This window comes from Sander lucioperca, chromosome 8, assembly GCF_008315115.2.
Source record: "Sander lucioperca isolate FBNREF2018 chromosome 8, SLUC_FBN_1.2, whole genome shotgun sequence".
In the NCBI taxonomy this organism is placed as follows: domain Eukaryota; kingdom Metazoa; phylum Chordata; class Actinopteri; order Perciformes; family Percidae; genus Sander; species Sander lucioperca.
Window position 1 is genome coordinate 15,175,080 of NC_050180.1, and position 20,658 is coordinate 15,195,737.

General features: G+C 41.7%; 1 protein-coding gene across 1 annotated transcript; it reads right to left on the reverse strand.

Annotated features, from left to right (window-relative positions):
- Positions 1-1,783: 1,783 nt before the first annotated feature.
- LOC116044832 (trace amine-associated receptor 13c-like) lies at positions 1,784-3,201 on the reverse strand. Its single transcript, XM_031292641.1, has 2 exons — positions 2,950-3,201; positions 1,784-2,596 (listed from the first exon to the last, which is right to left on the reverse strand). The coding sequence occupies exons 1-2, from the start codon at positions 3,118-3,120 to the stop codon at positions 1,784-1,786; spliced, it is 984 nt and encodes a 327-aa protein (XP_031148501.1). The 5' UTR covers positions 3,121-3,201.
- Positions 3,202-20,658: the final 17,457 nt, after the last annotated feature.

The window sequence follows — 20,658 nt, forward strand, 5'->3', positions numbered from 1 at the left end:
CCACAGACACAATGTCACTTTGTACTGTGGATTCTTCAAGACAAGTGATAAGTTTAAAAAATGGGAACATTTGTATTTTTCAGTGTTGTTACACTGTACTTGCTTTTGGATCATTACAAAAAATAATGCAAAATGATTATCTTAAAATAAAAGATATAGTGTCTCTTGCACCACATACATTATGAACAGGTAACTAAGTGGTCTTGAAGAGGATTCTATTTTTCTGTCTCTCATTTGGACTCGGTCTTGACTAGTGCTGGTCTTGGACTTGACAAAGGTTGACTTTACTAAAGCACTATCACCTTGTCATCTCAACTGATTTAACAACACCTTTTTCATCATCACTTTGTGCTTAACCCTAACCCTAGTTTCACCCTCTGACCCTAATTTATCCCTCCATTCCTGACCTTAAACCCAGACACGACCTTTCTGGATGACGTCACATTACGTGCCAGCAAAGCTTGTACCACCATTGGTTTTTTTAAAGAAGCCCTACTGCTTTAACAGAGTGGCCCCATTTAAATGAATGAGAGGGCTGTGTTTTTTCACAGACTTAATGCAGCTTCACACCTCAGAAACGATCATTACTTAGTGAGATTTTAGCACAATTGGAAAATAGCCTTTAACACCCCCAGTGGCCATTAAGAGTATCTGGTTCGGTTTCTTACACTGATCAATGCCCTGCAGGTTATCAAACCTTAGAGACGCGGTGAACAAATGTGTCTTTGTCTATCTGGATGATGACGAGGTCCCTGGGTGTTTTTCATTTCTACAGAAAATACATCTGCAATTACATATGTGTTGCTGCTCCACTCCATCACTTAACCTCTCACCCCCCCCCCCCCACTCCGGAGTTCACCAGGTCATTATTGTCTTTTGTCGTTTTTGTGGACCAGTCCAAATCATTTATTGTGAATAATCAATAAAAAGACATGACGTTACATTATGAATGTGTCTTGTGTTTATTATCATATTTCATATTATACAACAAATTGCTAAATGTAAAATGCAATGATTGACATTAAATCTGATCTCTTTTTTTTTCATAAAAATGGTTTTAAATAGCAACCCATCAGATTTGACATGATTATTGAACATTTTATTTTCTCTGTCATATGATTTGACTGTAGATGTTTCTCAGGAAATGTAACTGCAATTATCTTAAAAACTGTAAATAATCTTGTCTTTTAAATCAGTATAAATATACTGTTGTTTAACTTCTTTCCAAAAGAACAGCATAGTGCTTTATATGCTTGTGTCACAGAGAAAAGAAATGTTATACGCAGATCAAACATAAATAGAACTTTACTGAAATGATTAAAACTACTTTTGTTTCTTTTCTATATATTCTAAGTGTGGCTGTTTAGGGGCATTTTTTTCTCTGTGCTTTGACCAAACATAGAGACATCAATACAGAGCTTTAGTAGCTCTTTTGTTGTGTTGGGATGAAATGTTTCCTATCACAAAGAAAAAAGGTTCCATTGGAAAAAAAAGACTCTTCATAAGTTTCATACATGTGTGAATTTAAAGCTTGCATTAAACTGGGTGATTACCTAGAAACAGTATATGGTGCTTATGACTCTTTCTTTAAATGCAGCAGCATCAGAGAGACAAAATACACAACAAGATAAAGCTGAAGCACAGGTCTTTCAATTGTTGATCATACACAATTTAGACTTAAAGACAGGAAAGCATATCTTCACTTTCTCTATTTGATAACTCACTCACTGAACAGCAGGAACATATTCATTAAATCCTTAGACCAAGTCTGATCTCAGCCTCTCTACAGCATGTTGGTCTCAGAGGAACCAGGCTGCAGTATCTGAAGAGTAACAATGAGTTTAACTGATTTTCTAAACCAGGGGTAAAACAAGGCATAGATCACAGGGTTTAGACAAGAGTTAAAATAATACAGAAAGACTGCAAAGGAAGCAGAAAAAGCAATTATCAAATTGTCACCTGCAATAATGAAACCGTAACATGGGCCTAAACACATGAGGAACACAACTACAAGAACACCAAGTTTCCTGGCTGCTTTCAGCTCTGATTTCTTTGCCTTTAGAGTCACTGAATGCTGGAGTGTGACAGCTGTAATGTGAGAGCGCATGGCACGAGCCTGAGACACAGCCACGGCAAATATTCTCAGATACAGAGCTACAATGACTGTAACTGGAAGAAAAAAGATCAAAACAAGCTCAACAGTCACTAAGTTATTGTCAACAAAAAACACACATGCTCCGTAGCAAGATGTATAACTCCCTGGTTGAGTCGGGAGGTCTTTTAAAAAGAGAAAGCTGTAGGAAACAGAACAGAGCCAACACAGATAAACACATAATTGAACTCTTCTCACAGTGACTTTAGTGGTGTAATGCATAGGGTCACAAATAGCCACATAACGGTCAACTGATATGAGCACTATGTCACCTATTGAAGATACAGTAATGATCGTTGAAACACAAATATACGTAGCACACACAAAGTCACCAAGAAACCAGCAGGATGTTTTTCTGAGAACTTCTACAGGCATCAGCAGGAGGCCCACTAGAAGGTCTGAGACAGCCAGAGAGAGGAGGAGGATGTTGGTGGGTGTGTGGAGCTGCCTGGAGGGAAAGAGAAAAGCACCATTAAACCAACGATGACAGAACAACCTAAACCAGTGTTCAAAATAATAAGTGGAAAATCCATATGAGCTAGAATATTTCCCGATCCACCATATCAGTAGTTACCATATGTTTAAGAATAGACAGTTAAAATGACTTGGTTGAGGTCACGGTGGACAGAAACAATGCTTAATATTGGTAAGAGAGTGGACATGAAAAAAGGTTTCTGGTATCAAAGTCAGAGATTTGGTACAACATTATTCAGAACTAACTCAAAGACAATTCTTCTAAATATACAGCAGCTGTTTACACTTTTTAAGTTACAAATCAAAAAAAAAGAAGTTAATACCTGCCTGAAGTGGGAGATTGAGATGATGATGAGCAGGTTGAGAGCCACAGTAATCAGAGAGATGGAGTACAGCATAATGGTAACTGTTTGGGGCCAAGGAGACAAGGGCTTCCTGCAGGAGGTGTTTGGGAACTGTGGAAAGCAGAGCTGGGCTCCGTCCTCAACCTCCATCTGCAGAGATCTGCAGATAGCTGCAGCTCTGGCAGCTTTCTGAACAAACCTGAGTCATGTAACTGAATTATCTCTCTCACATTCTCTTTATCCCCTCCTCTTTCTCAGTTCCTGTTTGACTCTGATGCCCCTCCTCCCTCACTCTGCACATCCCACCATCATCTTCATCGCTCTCTGTAACCCTGACTTTCTCACTGTCTCTCTATCCAATCTCTCTTTTGTCATTTTCTACACTTGTTTCCTTTCCTTTGTCCTATTATTGTCCTATGGATAACTTTTCAAGTTTCTAAAACAGTAGTCTTGCCAGCTCTATCTCTACAGCCCCGTGGAGTAAGGTCTGGCTACCCCACAGATGCATTCTGGGATAGGAATAAAATTTGCATTCTTTAACCCAATTACAATTGACTTGGGAGGCGCGAAAGTCTGTATGCAGAGACAGTGGCTCTGCAAAACAGTCTCCGGAAGGAAATTGTTTTGGTGACACATTTGCACCTGCCAAATGAAGACGCCACATACAATAATAAATAAAGTTATCTCACACAATACAATGTGAGCTATTTAAATGGATTCATGGTTAAACACCATGTGCCCTTTTCAGAGTATCGCCCTGTGTACTTTTTCCATAGCAATCCCATCGATAGGCCCAGAAAACTCTGCTGGATATCTCGAATCAGCCAGTTGGAGATCAGCAAAGTTTCCTCTGTAGCGTTTAGCTTAGTGAAGCGGCAGTGAAACCATAAACAACAGTGGCTAAACTGTGTCAATCTCCCCAGCTGACCAAATATGGTCACCTCTGTTTTCAAAATACCAAGATAGTGTTGGCCAAAATGCAAATGCCTTGCAAAAGTATTCACCCCCCTTGGCTTTTTACCTATTTTGTTACATTACAGCCTTTAATTCAATGGTTTTTTTTTATCTGAATGGTATGTAATGGATCAGAACACAATAGTCTAAGTTGGTGAAGTGAAATGAGAAAAATATATACATAAAAATATTTTTTAGAAATAAAAACTTAAAATTGGCATGTGCGTATGTATTCACCCCCTTTGTTATAAAGCCCATAAAAAGCTCTGCTGCAACCAATTACCTTCAGAAGTTACATAATTAGTGAAATGATGTCCACCTGTGTGCAATCTAAGTGTCACATGAACTGTCATTACATATACACACCTTTTTTTTTTTTTGAAAGGCCACAGAGGCTGCAACACATAAGCAAGAGGCACCACTAACCAAACACTGCCATGAAGACCAAGAAACTCTCCAAACAAGTAGGGGACAATGTTGTTGAGAAGTAGAAGACAGGGTTAGGTTATAAAAAATATATATAAAAATATCAAAAGGTGGCTCTACAAAGTATTGACTTTATGGGGGTGAATAGTTATGCACATTGATTTTTTTCTGTTATTTTGTCCTATTTGTTGTTTGCTTCACAATAAAGAAACAAACAAAAACATCTTCAAAGTTGTGGGCATGTTCTGTAAATTAAATGATGCAAATCCTTAAACAATCCATGTTGATTCCAGGTTGAGGCAACAAAACACGAAAAATGCCGAGGGGGGTGAATACTTTTGCAAGGCACTGTAGCTTCAAAGCAGCAGTCCACACACCAATGGGTTACTTCACTGATGCTACGTCCATTATATGTACAATCTATGGTTTGCTGTCCGAGGCCCAGCTAATCAGCGTTATGTGCAGAGCTACTGGCAGATAAAAGCATGGTTTAGGTGTGTGCTTGATGACTGTTCATATTAAACAACAATGGAGGCTCTTAAAGAAGGCAGCTTAGATACTACTATAGCATCAGTCAGTGTTGTGACCAAATCATCTTTTCTCAAGTCTAAAGCAAGTTTCAAGTTATTTAAGTGGGGGCAAGTCAAGACACAGGTTTTGTCAAGTCCAGTCCTTAGTTAAGTCAAGTCCTAAATCAAATTCATTTTAAAGCAGCCATATTATGCTCATTTTCAGGTTCATAATTGTATTTTAAGGTTGTACCAGAATAGGTTTACATGGTTTAATTTTCAAAAAACACCATATTTTTGTTGTACTGCAGTGCTCTCTCTCACTGCTGCAGATCCTCTTTTCAGCTGGTCTCTGTTTTAGCTACAGAGTGAGACCTCTTTTCTTCTTCTTCTTCTGTACTATCTTTGATTGCACTGCACATGCTCAGTAGCTCAGATGTAGATCATGTCAGCTAGCTAGCTCCATAGACAGTAAAAGAAAGGCTGTTTCTACAACTTCGGTCAGTTACAAGGCAGGATTAGCTGGGAGACTTCTAAATGAGGGTGCACATGTAAGTAGTTCTTTTGTAGATTATGGTGAACTTGTGTGTGTTGTAGCAGTGCTTTGCTATTGAGAATGAGGTAGCATGCTAGCGTTAGCATGCTAGCGTTAGCATGCTAACGCTACGAGCTAATGGTTGCGGTTAGCCTGCTCATTTCGGCTTGTGACATCACAAGCCGTGCCGATTTTGAACAGCTCACCCAGAGACTGAAGGCAGGACACATTCAGAAACTGTATCTCACTCTAAACAGCATGGATGGATTTTTTTCAAAGTTTGTATGTGTGTGGAAGCACCAGAGACACAAAATAACTCCCCAAATCCCAGAAGAAAGTGATTTTTTCATAATATGGGCACTTTAAAGCTAACATGTGAACTAGCCAATTAAGTTCTGATAGTTGCATATCGGGCTAACATTTATTAGCTTATGTTAATTGTGAGTGAAAAGATTGTGATGCTAATGTTAGCTAACATCAGACCTTGTACAGACCTCTGCTTCGTCCTGTCTCTTCCTCATCAGTGGTAGTAGGAGAGAAGCTGCAGCTCTGGAAGCTTTCTGCCAAGAAATGTCATGCAACTGATTTTTCTCTTTCTACCATTCTCTCCACCTTTCCTCTTCTCCCTCATAATCTCTGGTGGACACTGATGTCTTTACTGTCAGGGTTGTGCAGGTTCAGACCCAAAATGCAGAGACAGCAACAGCCAGGATAAAGAAACAAAAGGTCTTACTATTTAATTTCTTTAAAAATCAATACTATTCGAATGCTGAAATTACTTTTCAAATGTGATTTTTTTTTTTTTTTTTAAATAAATATGTGTTGGCAGATGTTAGCTAATCTCCCTCTTCTCACCTTGGCCGACCCGCACATGAAAACAAAATGCTTTTGTCATGTCATGTCTGATGAACAATAAGTTAGCGGGAGTGAGAAACACAAGGCATTGTGAGGTCTTAACATCACAGGAGCTAATGTTACATTAGTACAGGGGCGGAGGGGTGACAGGCTGCGGCTGGAAATCAGAAGAAGGATGGGAAATAGTTTTAACGTGATTTTAAAATCAACATAAACTGAGCCAAAATTCTTATGTTACCATTAGTTAGCTCGTTCTTGTTTCCTAACTGCGTCGCAAGTTATAAGAGCTTAACGTTAGCTGGGAGCTTAATGGAGACAGCTATTATGTTGAAGTTTATGTTAGCTGCCCTACAGCTGTCAGAGTTAGCTTCAACTTCATATATTACCTTCTCATAGCTGTATTCTCAGCCCTCAACTATTCTGATCGATTTGATTTATTCTGACAATCCCTGGTCTCGTGGGTGAAAGTTTTTTTTTTTTACCTGTCCACTACCCAAACCTGTTTTCTTACACAGAAATTGGTGCTCTTATTCTTTGTGTCCTTATGTAATGTTTTCGCTTAATTGCTATGGCCCCGTCCGTACATTTTGGTGCACTCCAGCAGCACATCATCCCTAACCCTCTTAACCTGCAAAATCATCCACTTTATTCACTGGCCAATCTCTATTTGCTGCTGAGCTGCACCAAAGTCTTTGGTTCAGTAGGGTTTTAAGGCCCTGACACACCAACCCGATAATCGGCCATCGGACAGTCTGGCGAGGTCGATGACTCGTGTTCCGTGCCGTCGTCCATCAGAGGGGCCGTTGGCCTTCATTTTGGCCAACCTGACTGGCTGGGTCAGAGGGCAGGCAGTTGGACTCAATGACCAATCTGATTGGTGGAGTGCTAACCCGGAAATGGCGAGCGGGATGAGTGACGAACGCCTCTCAAAATCTGACGAAAATCTTTTAAACTGACCTTTGTCGATCTGAAATGAAGACAGATTCAGCAACTGTATGGCCTATTCCTCGCTTAAAATGTTTTCAGAAACACGTTTCAGTGAACTATTTTCGTAAAATACGAGGTCGTATTTCGAACAATCAGCCATTATCGGTCAGCTTGAGAAGCCAGACCCACGTGACGTGTTCGTAAATGTTTTGTTATTATTATTATTATTATTAATTATTATTATTATTATTATTATTATTATTATTATTATTATTATTATTATTATTATTAGAGCTGTGACAGTGTAACAAATCACATTTGGGCCTTAAAATCAAAAAAAAAATAGTGAAGAGCTGTGAGGAGCTGCACAGTTGGGAGATAATTCTCTGTGGATTTGTGACTGGCAGCAACCCCTCTCACATTACACATGCTAATTAAATCCCTTTTTATTATTAAAAATCAAAAAAAATTCCGATTGATTAAATTATTGTACTGATGTCAGACATAATATGAACTGAAAATGCATCACTGTTCAGTAATGATTACATCATATGTTAATGGTTCATGCTGATGCTTGATTTTCTTCACACCTCTGCTGGCAGTGACACCTCATTGGTCGAGATGTCATCATCTGACTAACCCATGCAGGTGTGAACAAACTTCCTGTCCAGAGGGGTTCAGCACACATTGAAATCACACAAAGAACAATAATGACTTCCTTTTGGCTTTTAAAAAGTGTTCTTCTAGGTGTTGTCAATCAGGGCAAACAAGAATAAGCTCTGTATCTAACAAAAATATAAAACTATTTAGGTTTTTTCCCAGAAAATCCCATACACTTTTATCCAAAAATGTTAGTTATGTCAGCTCCAGAGCATTATCTGTCTGCTATCTGACATCAGTAGGCCAAACTACACTCATTTCAACCTCCAGGCTTCATTCTGACGTTTCTTTTCTTTCTCTCCTCTGCCTTCCAATACACACACAGACCTAGTAAATAAGACCCTCCTGTAAGGTCTCTCTATTGGTTGAGTAAACTCGATCCCCCAAAATGACTCGATGTCATTGGTCGAGCCAGCTGTCCGTCAAAGTGCCCTTATCAAAAATGGCATCCAGCTAACACGAAGACATTGTTTTTTGGTACAAAAAGATGACTAAACACAGTAAATAGCAGTTCAATTGTGGATTTATTGCTCTGGAATTATTGTGCAAAGTCTCCAAAAAGTACCTGTTTTTCTGACCGGATTACTAAACCACAATTGTCAGAGGACCTCGTTGAAACGGTGCATTTCTCTGCTTCTAGAGAAAAAAAGGAATTCTCTACACTATATTGATCAGGAGATATTAAATAAGACAAATAAAGTATGTGTTTCTCCCGTCGCAGGCAACAGCTCCAACCAAATAGGGTTAAAATGTCTTTTTTTTATACTTTCTCTGAATTATCTAATCACCTAATCTTTTTGTTGGCTGCTTGTTTTAGCCGGCCTCTTCACCGCAGTAAAGTCATTCAATTCTCACTGGCTACCAGCCAATGTGGCAGGTAGATTGACAGTTTTACCACCCAATGGCAAAATTCACCTGCATTTGGCGTGTGGTTGGGTGTTGATTTCAGGCCCTGGTTGTAAGTATGATGGGTATGGGCATATATATAATGGACCAACAGATCCCGTGTCTTTGGACGGAGACCAGTGAAGGATGTTAGAAGCTATTTTCCGGTGATGGCTGAGCGTTACTGAGCAGCCTCCAACTGAGCTTGAAGACGTAGATGTGACGTGAGCAACCTGTCCAAAGTTGGAAGTCTTCTGGTAGCTGTGCCAAGAGAAATCTCAATCATTCCCAATCTTGCAGACTGAGAGTGTAGGTATATGTAAGGAGATAACATAGGCACAGGCTAATTATTGCTAACTAAAATGCTAGTTAACGGGCGCCCAGATAGCTCAGTTGGTAGAGCGGGTGCCCATATATAGAGGTTTACTCCTCGACGCAGCGGGCCCGGGTTCGACTCCAACCTGCGGCCCTTTGCTGCATGTCATTCCCCCTTCTCTCCCCTTTCACATCTTCATCTGTCCTGTCAAAAATAAAGGTCGAAAATGCCCAAAAAATAATCTTTAAAAAAAAAAAAAAAAAATGCTAGTTAACATTAGTAATTACACTTAAACAGCTAATGTGAGTCGAAACTGTCTGCGAGCTTCTCCTGTACTAAGGTAATACATGGATTTCTCGGTAACGTCATCACTGCTTGCACACACAACCGGGAAGCAGAAAGAAGACGTGTTTCGTGTAGCTAGTAGTAGTAGCAGCATAGCGTAAGTCAAAATGCCAAGGAGTTGTTGCGTGGTAAATTGTACAAACAGAGCCAGTGGTGGGTGCCTGATGTTTAACATACCTAGGGGGAAGCATGGTTTTGGCAAAAACCGGCGGAGGTTATGGCTTCAAGCCATAAGAGGGCAGATTGGGGTCATATGCAAGAGGCTCCCATTGTATCAGTCGGAGAAGCTGCAGCTTGTTCAATTGTTCAGCTAAGTGATATCTACCTTTCAGGGCTGTAGTACTCGAGTACGGACCGTAGATAGTTAAAAGTCCGGACTCGAGATAAGTTTAGACCGCTAGCTAAAGCTACGCCGATGTTTTGCTAACGTTAGCGCAACAGCGTTAGCCTAGCCTGCTAGCTAGGTAAATATTACGACTGCCTTCGTAGTTTCTTATATCTGCGTCCACGTTGTCAACATAAGACCTGTGGCGTTAGTGCTCCTTTTGTACCATAATGTTATTGAATAAAATATTAAGCTTCGCTCCTACGAGATGGGTGGGTTTTTATTACGTTACACACAAAGCTAACTGGCTATAGGTAGCCTATATGCTAGCGGAAATTCGCTAACATTGCTGAGACAGCGGCAGTAGAGTTTCGGCGAGCTAACCACGACAGTGTTGTCACCCTCTCGCCCACAATCAACCTCTGCTGCTAAAAACAGTCAACCTGCAGCGATGTTGTGAAATGGAGACACACATATCGTATCTTTTCCCGGAAATCCTGGCCATTATTTTAAGGCATAAACCAACCATAGGGATACACTCGGGGGTAACCCTGCTGCTAACATTGGCTATTACATTAGCCTAAAATGATAATTATAGCCATACATATATATCACAGTAACACTGCAAAATTAAAGACAGATCCAACTAAAATCATGTTTTATTGAGTCAGCAGTTGGCTATATACAAACAATAAGGAAAGCTTAAGGTTGTTGCAGTAGTGGACCAGCTCACCAATCTGGCTTTCTGCCCCTGGTATGCGCACGCACCCTGTAATGTTTGGAAACAGGAAACCCGTCTATTTCTCTACTGTGCGACAGTAAGTTGCGTGGTTATGACACAATCGTTAGCCTATTTTTATAAAAACGTCTGCTACGGAGCCATAACGTGAGGTACAAGGTAATGGAGCCTTTTATACATTGTTGTGTTTCTTTAGAAATAAACAATGGACAAATAAAGTCTTTAAAAGCTTCAGATGTAAAGTTATTCGCTGTCAAAGTGGCGCCAAAATGAATGGCAGTCAATGGATTGCTAACGGGAGGTGATGGCTTGTTAACATCAAAATGGCGCCATAGGAGCTACGCTTTGCAGAGGCTCGCTTACCCTCTTGAGTCAAACAGGCATAGCTAGCAAGCTGTTAAAGAAAAGCTGTAAAATGCCCATTTCTCTGCTTTTACCAGCTGGTAGCATTTTAATGTTTGCACTTGTTGCAAAACACACAAGCAAAAACACTGATGATGACTCAAATCAATGTTTGAGAATGGACTTATATCAGTGGCTGGTGAATTAGGTGATTTCGTCTCAAGTCATTAGTTCTTTTGTAATGGGCTAGGTTTTACTCGCACAAGAGAAAATTAGACTAAGGAAGTGAGTGCAGCGCGCACACGACAGAAGGAGAGAGATGGTAGGCTAACCTTACATCTCAACATTCTAAAAAATGTGCCTTCCTTTACATCTTTTCCAGAAACAAATGTGATTTTAGTTGTGGTGATATTAGTAGTTCTTGTTGTAATAGCAGTTCTGTTACATAGGACTGGATGTTATTTTCACTAATTGCATACTTAGTGGCCTGGTTAGCCCAGTTGGTGGAGGAGGCGCAGATGTGTAGGGGTTTGCTCCTCAACGCAGCGGCCGCGGGTTCGACTCCGACCTGCAGCCCTTTGCTGCGTGTCATTCCCCCTCTGTCCCCTTTCATGTCTTGATCTGTCCTGTGGAAATAAAGGCCTAAAAATGCCCCCCAAAAAAATCTTTAATTGCATACTTGACACCTGCTGCTTGGTTGTCAAATCAATGATGTGATTTTTTTTTGTAGTTGTTGATGTTGTATTGGGACTAGGAATGAGTGGGCTGGTAGGTCCATTCTGGAGAAGGGGTGCCGTGCTAGTGCAAAGCATTAGGCCTTAACAGAGACTAATGCTATCTTTCAAATAGCGTACTGATCACATTGAAGGCTACTAGAAGAACAGTTGGTAAAATCAGCCACATTAATACCAGCTTCAACAAACTATATTATTTGCAATTGTACTCTAGAGTTTGTCATTCCCGATCCCCTGTAATCATAGCTGAAAACTTTTTTTTAAATAATGGAGTGTTCAGAAAGAACTAAGCAAAATATAAGCGAAAGTGGAGGAACATTTGCGTCTCCTTGAAAAGGAGTCTATGATTGATGATTTGTTGGCACATGATTCTAAAAAAGGAATCCCCACTGGATGATTTGTTAGAGCATATGTCATAATATAAAACCAGTGGCGCAGTGTGATTGATGACCTTAGTTTATTTTGTATAATTGTTATTGATTGATTTTTGCCTTAAAACTCTATCGTTTGCTGTGTTTTTCCTTATTGTTTGCTGTGGTTTTTCTATATTGTTTGCTGTGGATTTACTTTATTATATTTTGTTGTGGACACTGGATAGTATTGTTTTCCCTCTTTCACGAACTGCAACAACAAACACTAATTGACACACCTGTAGAACCCCGTTCACATCAGCGATCTGATTGCCAGCTGATCAGACCACTCCTAAAAGGAGGCTAGATCTCTTACTAGAAGACAACGCTCTGGACGGATGGACCTACCGTGTGCTGCAGCGGACTGACTTGCTGAGCTTCTTTCCCCGTGGTGTTGCTGTTGACTGGATCTCCTGTATGAAGGTAAATATGGTGCAAAAAGGGAGAGCTTGTAGAATACAATGTGAGAACTTGCAGTACAAAAAATCTGAACTTGTATGTTAAAATTTGCACTTGTAAAAATTTAATTTGCACTTGTAAAAATAAAATTTGCACTTGTAAAAAATATTCACACACATGTGATCTAAATTTGAAGTCATACAAAGAAAAAAAACACATGAGAGCTTGTAAAAAAAAGTCTGAACTTGTAAGTTGAAATTTGCACTTGTAGAAAATGTTCACACACCTGTATTCTGAATGTGAAGTTACAGAAAAAATATTCACAAATGTGTAGATTGATATTTACATGAACACAATGACAGCTGCAAACTTATAATGCAACATTTACTCGTATCCTTTTTTTTTTACTCTGGTTCATTTTCCATCACAACCACAACTCAGTGATTACAACCTCTGGAATCTGTCACTGCAACTTCACATATGTGCTCCCTCTCTGTGCGGCTGCAGGCCGTGGAGCTCACCGCCAGTGTTTTAGTTTGACTGTTAAAAATGTTTAGACAATTAAAAGGTATTTATTTAGAAGCGGGCTGGCTGCTAGTTAGCTAACGCTAGCATGCTATTCCGCCAAGTTTCCATGCTACATAAATAAGCCGGACAGAGTTGTCCCTCATCTGGCGATAGAAACCCTGCTTTTCCCATAGACTGTATATAAGAAGACTTTTCCCGTTCTGTTAGCTCAGAGCTCCACAGCCTAAGTCCACAGGTACAAATTAGTTTTGCACCAAATGTATCGTCAAGAGTGTTGTGAAAGTCGAGGTGCGCAGATTGGCCACTTTGTGATGCGAGAGAGCACATATGTGAAGTTGCAGTGACAGATTCGAGAGGTTGTAATCACTGAGTTGTGGTTGTGATGGAAAATGAACCAGAGTTAAAAAAAAAAAGTATACGAGTAAATGTTGCATTATAAGTTTGCAGCTGTCATTGTGTTCATGTAAATATCAATCTACACATTTGTGAATATTTTTTCTGTAACTTCACATTCAGAATACAGGTGTGTGAACATTTTCTACAAGTGCAAATTTCAACTTACAAGTTCAGATTTTTTTTACAAGCTCTCATGTTTTTTTTCTTTGTATGACTTCAAATTCAGATCACATGTGTGTGAATATTTTTTACAAGTGCAAATTTTATTTTTACAAGTGCAAATTAAATTTTTACAAGTGCAAATTTTAACATACATGTTCAGATTTTTTGTTCTACAAGTTCTCACATTGTATTCTACAAGCTCTCCCTTTTTGCACCATATTTACCTTCATACTCCTGTGCCCTGGTGGAGCCGACTCCCAGACTCTGCAGTGTCAACGCTCACAAAACTCCGACTAAAGGGAAGTGGTCCTTTTCTCCCACACTGATGTGTGTGTGTGTTTTTAGCATTTGAGCTAAAGGAGCCGTTTTTTTTTTAGTTGTTGTTCATTTCCGTGAAGGTGCCAGATCCAGGGGCCGATGACAGAGCAGCAGATACGGCAGTATTGTTGACGAGCCCACATGAAGTACAGGAAAGGAAAGTCGTCACTCTAGTCATCCGAGACGGTTTTAAAGTTGCCGGGCTAAGAGTAGGCTACCCATTGATTTTACATTTCTCCACTGACAGAAGCAGAACGGCACCACGGAATTCCTGGTCCCGGATCTCTGGATTGGAATAGGTTATTTGAAGCCCCGCTGAAGCAAGACATTCCGTGCCGGCGACAGGGGAAACACAGAGCTGACTCCAGGCTGGACTGGACTCGGGTATTGTTTCACCCTGGGACAGAACATTGGACGATCCATGGTTTTATGGTCTCCCGGGTTTTTATTTGAGGAGATGTCATTCTAATATTGTTGTTTTAAACTTTAACTTTTAACAGAATGAAATACTATTTTTATACACTCCTTGTGTCCTTCTCGCTGTGTTGGTGTGGCCCAGGAATCTAAATCTAGATTTATTTAAAATTAACAGACTTCCATAATCTGTTACATTAGTGGCGTTGTCGGCAGGATTCCCTTTCCACACCACACAGTGTAGAATGGCAGACGAAAATGGACAGCCTGAAGGTCCAGGGTGTAGTGTGTCACAAGGAACTGGGGCCAGGCTAGAAAGTGTTACACTTAGTCAGCCTGTGATAAATGCAATGATGATGCCTTGGTTTATGGGGGTCCCATGGATCCCAAGGTTTAATGGTGACTCAAGTAAAATGAGTTTTTCTGAATGGAGTGGGCAGGTACAGGCTATGCTGAGGGCACAAGGGTTAAATGAGGAACAGAAAATTGACTTTATATATGGGGCACTTGAGGGTGATGCAAAAAGAGAAATGAGGCTACTGAATCCAGGAAGACGCTTAACAAGTGTAGACATGCTGCAGGAGTTAAAGAGGCTGTATGGGCGTATAACACCAGTAGCCCAGCTCCGGGCACAATTTTTTAAATGTCACCACCAGGAAGAGGAAACTGTTTCTGCTGTTATTCTTCGTCTCCGGGAACTATTCTCCACATGGAGGGTGCAGGAACCAGCGGGCTCTGCCTAGGACGAGATGACTATTAGGGACCAGCTTGTCCTGGGCTTGAGGCCTGGTGTGGTGCAACAGGAACTCCAAAGGCAGACCATTGTGCATAGAGACCTGCCCTTATCCCCTAGGGGGGCTGTTCGGGAAGGCCGCTATACTGCCTCCCCCAGGCGTCACAAGACTTTGGAATGGGACAACCGGGGCAAACCAATCTGCCGAGGCTGTGGGAAGGCTGGTCACATCCAAAGGTACTGTCAACAGGGGAGGAGGCAGTTAAACTAGCAGCTCCAACCACTGAGAGCCAGGTGGTTGGGGAGGGGGACCAGGGAAACCAAACAGACAAACCATCCCTGGTGGGGACGTGTCCAGGAGTTGAAGTTGTTGTTGCGGGAGTGAAATTGCCCTGCTTGCTTGATACAGGCTCACAAGTTACGCTGTTTAGTGAAACTTTCTTCCAGAAATGGCTGAGTGGAGAGCAGAAGCGAAGCCCACAAGATCTTTCTCTAAAAGCAGCTAATGGACTACAGATCCCATATACTGGCTACGCCATCTTGGATTTTTCAGTGGGAGGAGTCACCGTGCCAGGTTACCACAGGAAACAGGATCCGACCGACAGGCCCAAGTGGAGACAGCAGTGGTGGAGTCGGAGGCTAGCACAGAAGCCGGAGACCATTGGAAGGATTGGCAGGAGGGAGACCAGACGGTGGCCCAAATGAAGAGTTGGGTGGTTGGAAATTGTTTTCCAGGAGCCAAGGAGAGGAAAGCGTGCCTGCCTGCAATAAAACGCCTCTTAAGGGAATGGAGTCGACTACACATCCAGGAGGGTGTCTTAAAGCGGAGGACCCAAGAACGTCATACAGGGTTGAGCCTCTACCAAATCGTGGTTCCCACAGACAAGGCTCATAAGTTGTGGGAAAAGTATCACAACGCCTCAGGCCATATGGGGATAGCCAAGATTGAGGGCTTGCTGAGAAAAACCTTCTACTGGCCTGGGATGGGTGTTGACTTGCAAGAATGGGCATCCAAATGTTCAGTTTGCACTCAACAGAAAAGAGGACCAGAGGTAAGGGCACCCTTGGTGCCTATTCTTACATCATACCCTTTGGAAACTGTTTCAATTGACTATTTGTCTCTTGGTAGGCATGGCGATACTTATCCTTATCTGTTGGTAATAACTGACCTTTTCTCTAAGTACGGATGGGCTGTTCCTACAAAAGACCAGACAGCAGCCACTACAACACATGCTCTTTGGCGCCACCTCATCCAGCCATGGGGATGTCCAGAACGAATCCTCTCAGATCAAGGAGCAGCCTTTGAGTCAACCATGGTGGCACAGCTGTGCAGTCTATATGGGTGTGCCAAAGTCCAAACCACACCCTACAGGCCCCAAGGAAATGGAGCCTGTGAAAGGTTTAACAAGACTGTTCTGTCTTTGTTAGGAACACTGAGTCCAGGAGACCAAGTGCGGTGGCCAGATCACTTGCCAACTCTCCTACAGATGTATAACAACACCCCTCATGAGACCACAGGATTGACCCCCCACTTTGTCATGTTTGGCCGACACGCCCGCCTGCCAGTGGAAACGGCTGTTGGTGCGCCACCATTGACCCAAAGAAAAGACTTGGAGGGTTGGGTTCACCAACACAACCAGACCCTACAGAGAGTCTACAGACAGGTGGCAGCAAAAACCAGAGAAAGCAGAATGCGGGACAAGGCCAGGTATGATCAGAAAACAAAGGACCTCCCCTTGTTGCCCGGAGAGCGAGTGCTCCTGCGTAACTTCCGCCGTAGAGAACAAGGGAAGTTGGCACCTCACTGGCAGCCCCAACTCTACGTGGTTATTGATCAACAACGTCCAGGTTTGCCAGTTTTTCAGATAAAGCCTGAAGGAAAAGAAGGCCCCATCAGGACAATTCATCGGAATCACCTAAGGCCTTGCCTTTTCAACCCCCCTGAGGAGCCTCAACAAGCCCCAGAGACTGAAACGGTGAACCCCAATTTTTCGAATGCCTTGTATCCTCGGCCTTTGTTGTTACCTCTGACCTTTGTGCCCATAGCATGTGCCCCTCCTGCAATTTCAGTGGACAATGACCCAGTAGCGCCTATTGTGAGACCTGAGCCAGGAGACAGATCACCCCTGCGTAGGTCCCAGAGACAAAATAGGGGTAGGCCTCCAGACAGGTATGGACATTAAGACTTTGTCGGGACGACAACTGTTAAAGGGGGGGAGGAGTGTCATAATATAAAACCAGTGGCGCAGTGTGATTGATGACCTTAGTTTATTTTGTATAATTGTTATTGATTGATTTTTGCCTTAAAACTCTATCGTTTGCTGTGTTTTTCCTTATTGTTTGCTGTGGGTTTTCTATATTGTTTGCTGTGGATTTACTTTATTATATTTTGTTGTGGACACTGGATAGTATTGTTTTCCCTCTTTCACGAACTGCAACAACAAACACTAATTGACACACCTGTAGAACCCCGTTCACATCAGCGATCTGATTGCCAGCTGATCAGACCACTCCCAATAAAAGGAGGCTAGATCTCTTACTAGAAGAGCGCTCTGGACGGATGGACCTAGCGTGTGCTGCAGCGGACTGACTTGCTGAGCTTCTTTCCCCGTGGTGTTGCTGTTGACTGGATCTCCTGTGCCCTGGTGGAGCCGACTCCCAGACTCTGCAGTGTCAACGCTCACAAAACTCCGACTAAAGGGAAGTGGTCCTTTTCTCCCACACTGATGCGTGTGTGTGTTTTTAGCATTTGAACTAAAGGAGCCGTTTTTTTTTAGTTGTTGTTCATTTCCGTGAAGGTGCCAGATCCTGGGGCCGACAACAGAGCAGCAGATACGGCAGTATTGTTGACGAGCCCACATGAAGTACAGGAAAGGAAAGTCGTCACTCTAGTCATCCGAGACTGTTTTAAAGTTGCCGGGCTAAGAGTAGGCTACCCATTGATTTTACATTTCTCCACTGACAGAAGCAGAACGGCACCACGGAATTCCTGGTCCCGGATCTCTGGATTGGAATAGGTTATTCGAAGCCCCACTGAAGCAAAACATTCCGTGCCGGCGACAGGGGAAACACAGAGCTGACTCCAGGCTGGACTGGACTCGGGTATTGTTTCACCCTGGGACAGATTGGACGATCCATGGTTTTATGGTCTCCCGGGTTTTTATTTGAGGAGATGGCATTCTAATATTGTTTTAAACTTTAACTTTTAACAGAATAAAATACTATTTTTATACACTCCTTGTGTCCTTCTCGCTGTGTTGGTGTGGCCCGGGAATCTAAATCTAGATTTATTTAAAATTAACAGACTTTTCATAATCTGTTACACATACTGAAAGCAAAGATTCCACGGACACTTTGTACGATGCTTGTGATCAGAATTGTTTTGAGAATTCATCAAATGATTTAGAAGATGAAAATTCATCAGATTTTTTTTTTTATTTTAACATTTCCTCATTTGATGATTTGGATTCTGAAAACTGGGTGCCATGTGATATGCCTGGTTGTGACTGTGATTTGCATGGAGATGAATGTTCTGACTTGGAAGATTATAATGATGATTCATGTGGACTTGCAGAGTGGGCTGCAGAATTAAACATACCACAAACAGCATTGTCTGCACTTCTTAAAATCCTAAGGAGGAAGGGCCTTGATATCCCAATGGATGCCAGAACTCTTATGTCCACTGACAGATCTTGCAATGTGACGAAAATGGCTGGGGGTCCTACTACTTTGGAATCAAAAATGCTCTCATTGCTGAACTAACATCTTTAGGACATTTAGCAAATGTGACTGATACTCTCACACTTTGAATTAACATCAATGGATTGCCCTTATTCTGTAGCTCCAGTATGAGTCAGTGGCCTATTCTGGGTAGGATTAAGGAAATTCCAGGGTGTAGTGTGTTTGTAATTGGAGTGTACTCAGGTGCGTCCAAACCCACAGATGTGCAAGAATATGAAAGCCGTTTCTCAGAGTGGTATTGTGAACAATGGTGTACATTTCAGGGTAGCATTACCCAGTGCTTTTATTTGTGATGCACCTGCTCGTGCCTTTCTTAAATGCTCCAAAGGCCATATGGGCTATTATGGGTGTGAGAGGTGCACTCAAAAAGGCCAGTACATGAATGGGAAGGTGGTTTATCCTGAAATATAAGCAGAGCTCAGCTCAGCAGAGCATAGGTTTAGTTACCAGTTTTGTGTTAGATTAAATGCACCTTGTGTGCTCGGGGGCAATGCGTGAGTTAATATTTCTTTCAGTGGCTTGCCCACATGGGACCACCATGGAACCCCCAGACAAAATTAACTGGGCTGCCCAGATGGGTCCCACTCACCAGCACATATCCAACCCATATGGGCCCCACATGTGTGTGTTGATAGGGAACTGACAGAGAAAACAGGCCTTCACCTAAATTAATTAGTGGCAAACGGAGACCTCTAGTGGCAGCAAGGGTTGTTGAGGAATTAAATCCTCAGCAGCTAAAACGTTTTCATCCCTCCTTTAATGTAGTAAAAGTAAAAAGAAATCTCTTATCTAACTGAAATGTGAGAACACAAATTTAAGAAGTATCTCTTGGGATGTGGGTAAACGTTTGCCACTAACTCATCCATCACACACCTTGCAATGCCGTAGTCCGAGGCTGGAGTAGAGTGTGGACTCCAGACGTTTTCCTATTGCCTCAGATTTCTCTTGGTGGTAATTGCACTCAGACTTGTCTCGGACTTGGCCATTGGTCTTGACAAATATTGTAGTTGGTCTTGACCGAGTCCTGCATTACATACTTTTTTTCTAAAGTAACAAAACCATTGAATCACGCTTGTTCAGAAAACAGGTATATTTTAATTCAAAATCCATCTACAACAGGCATTGACATTGGTCTCCTGGTATACACCTGGCTGCTTCATATGAGGAGGCATCGTTCATTTTCATTTAGGCCACAGACACACATGTTGTCGAGCACTTTGTAGTATGGATTCTTCAGGACAAGAAATAAGTTCAAGAATGGGAACATACTGTATCCTTTATTTCAGTGGCATCTGTGTTGCTTGTTAATAAAGTTAATAATATGGCCTAATTTGATCCTTGTGGGCTTTTTGAAAATAATAATGCAAAATGATCCGTCTGCATTGAGGCCAATGCAAGCCTTTAACGCAAACATCATCAGCAGGAATATCAACAATTCTAGTTCCTTATTTACTATTGTTGAAAAGTGAACCTACATAGTTACGTCATCTCCTATCTCTCCCAAAATCCTCCCCCCCTCCACTCCTCTCACCCTGACCTCACCCCTCTTTCCTCCCCACCTACCCCCCCTCACTTTCCCACCCTACTTACCTAATTACCCTACTTTGCCTAATGTGATCCTACAGTGCTTTTTGAAAAGAATAATGTAAAATGATCCGTCTGCATTGAGGCCACTTCCACCACATCCACACTATGACATCTTTAAAAAGATGCTTCATATTATCAATTCAGAAATAAATAAGTCTTGACAAGCCTTTAACCCAAACATCATCAGCAGGAATATCAACAATTCTAGTGCCTTATTTACTTCTGTTAAAAGGTGAACCTACATACTTACATCATGACCAGTTTATTAACTGACTCAGTTTGTGCAAGTATCTGTCCTTGTCACACACATACTCTACATACACAATTTGCTATTACATTATTTGTTTCGTTTAGTGTCCAGGCAAGGAATACCAGATCATATCATCTGAATCTTCAGCTGCTGGTCAACACATGCCTAAAAGTTATATTAACAGTCATCTCATAGGTA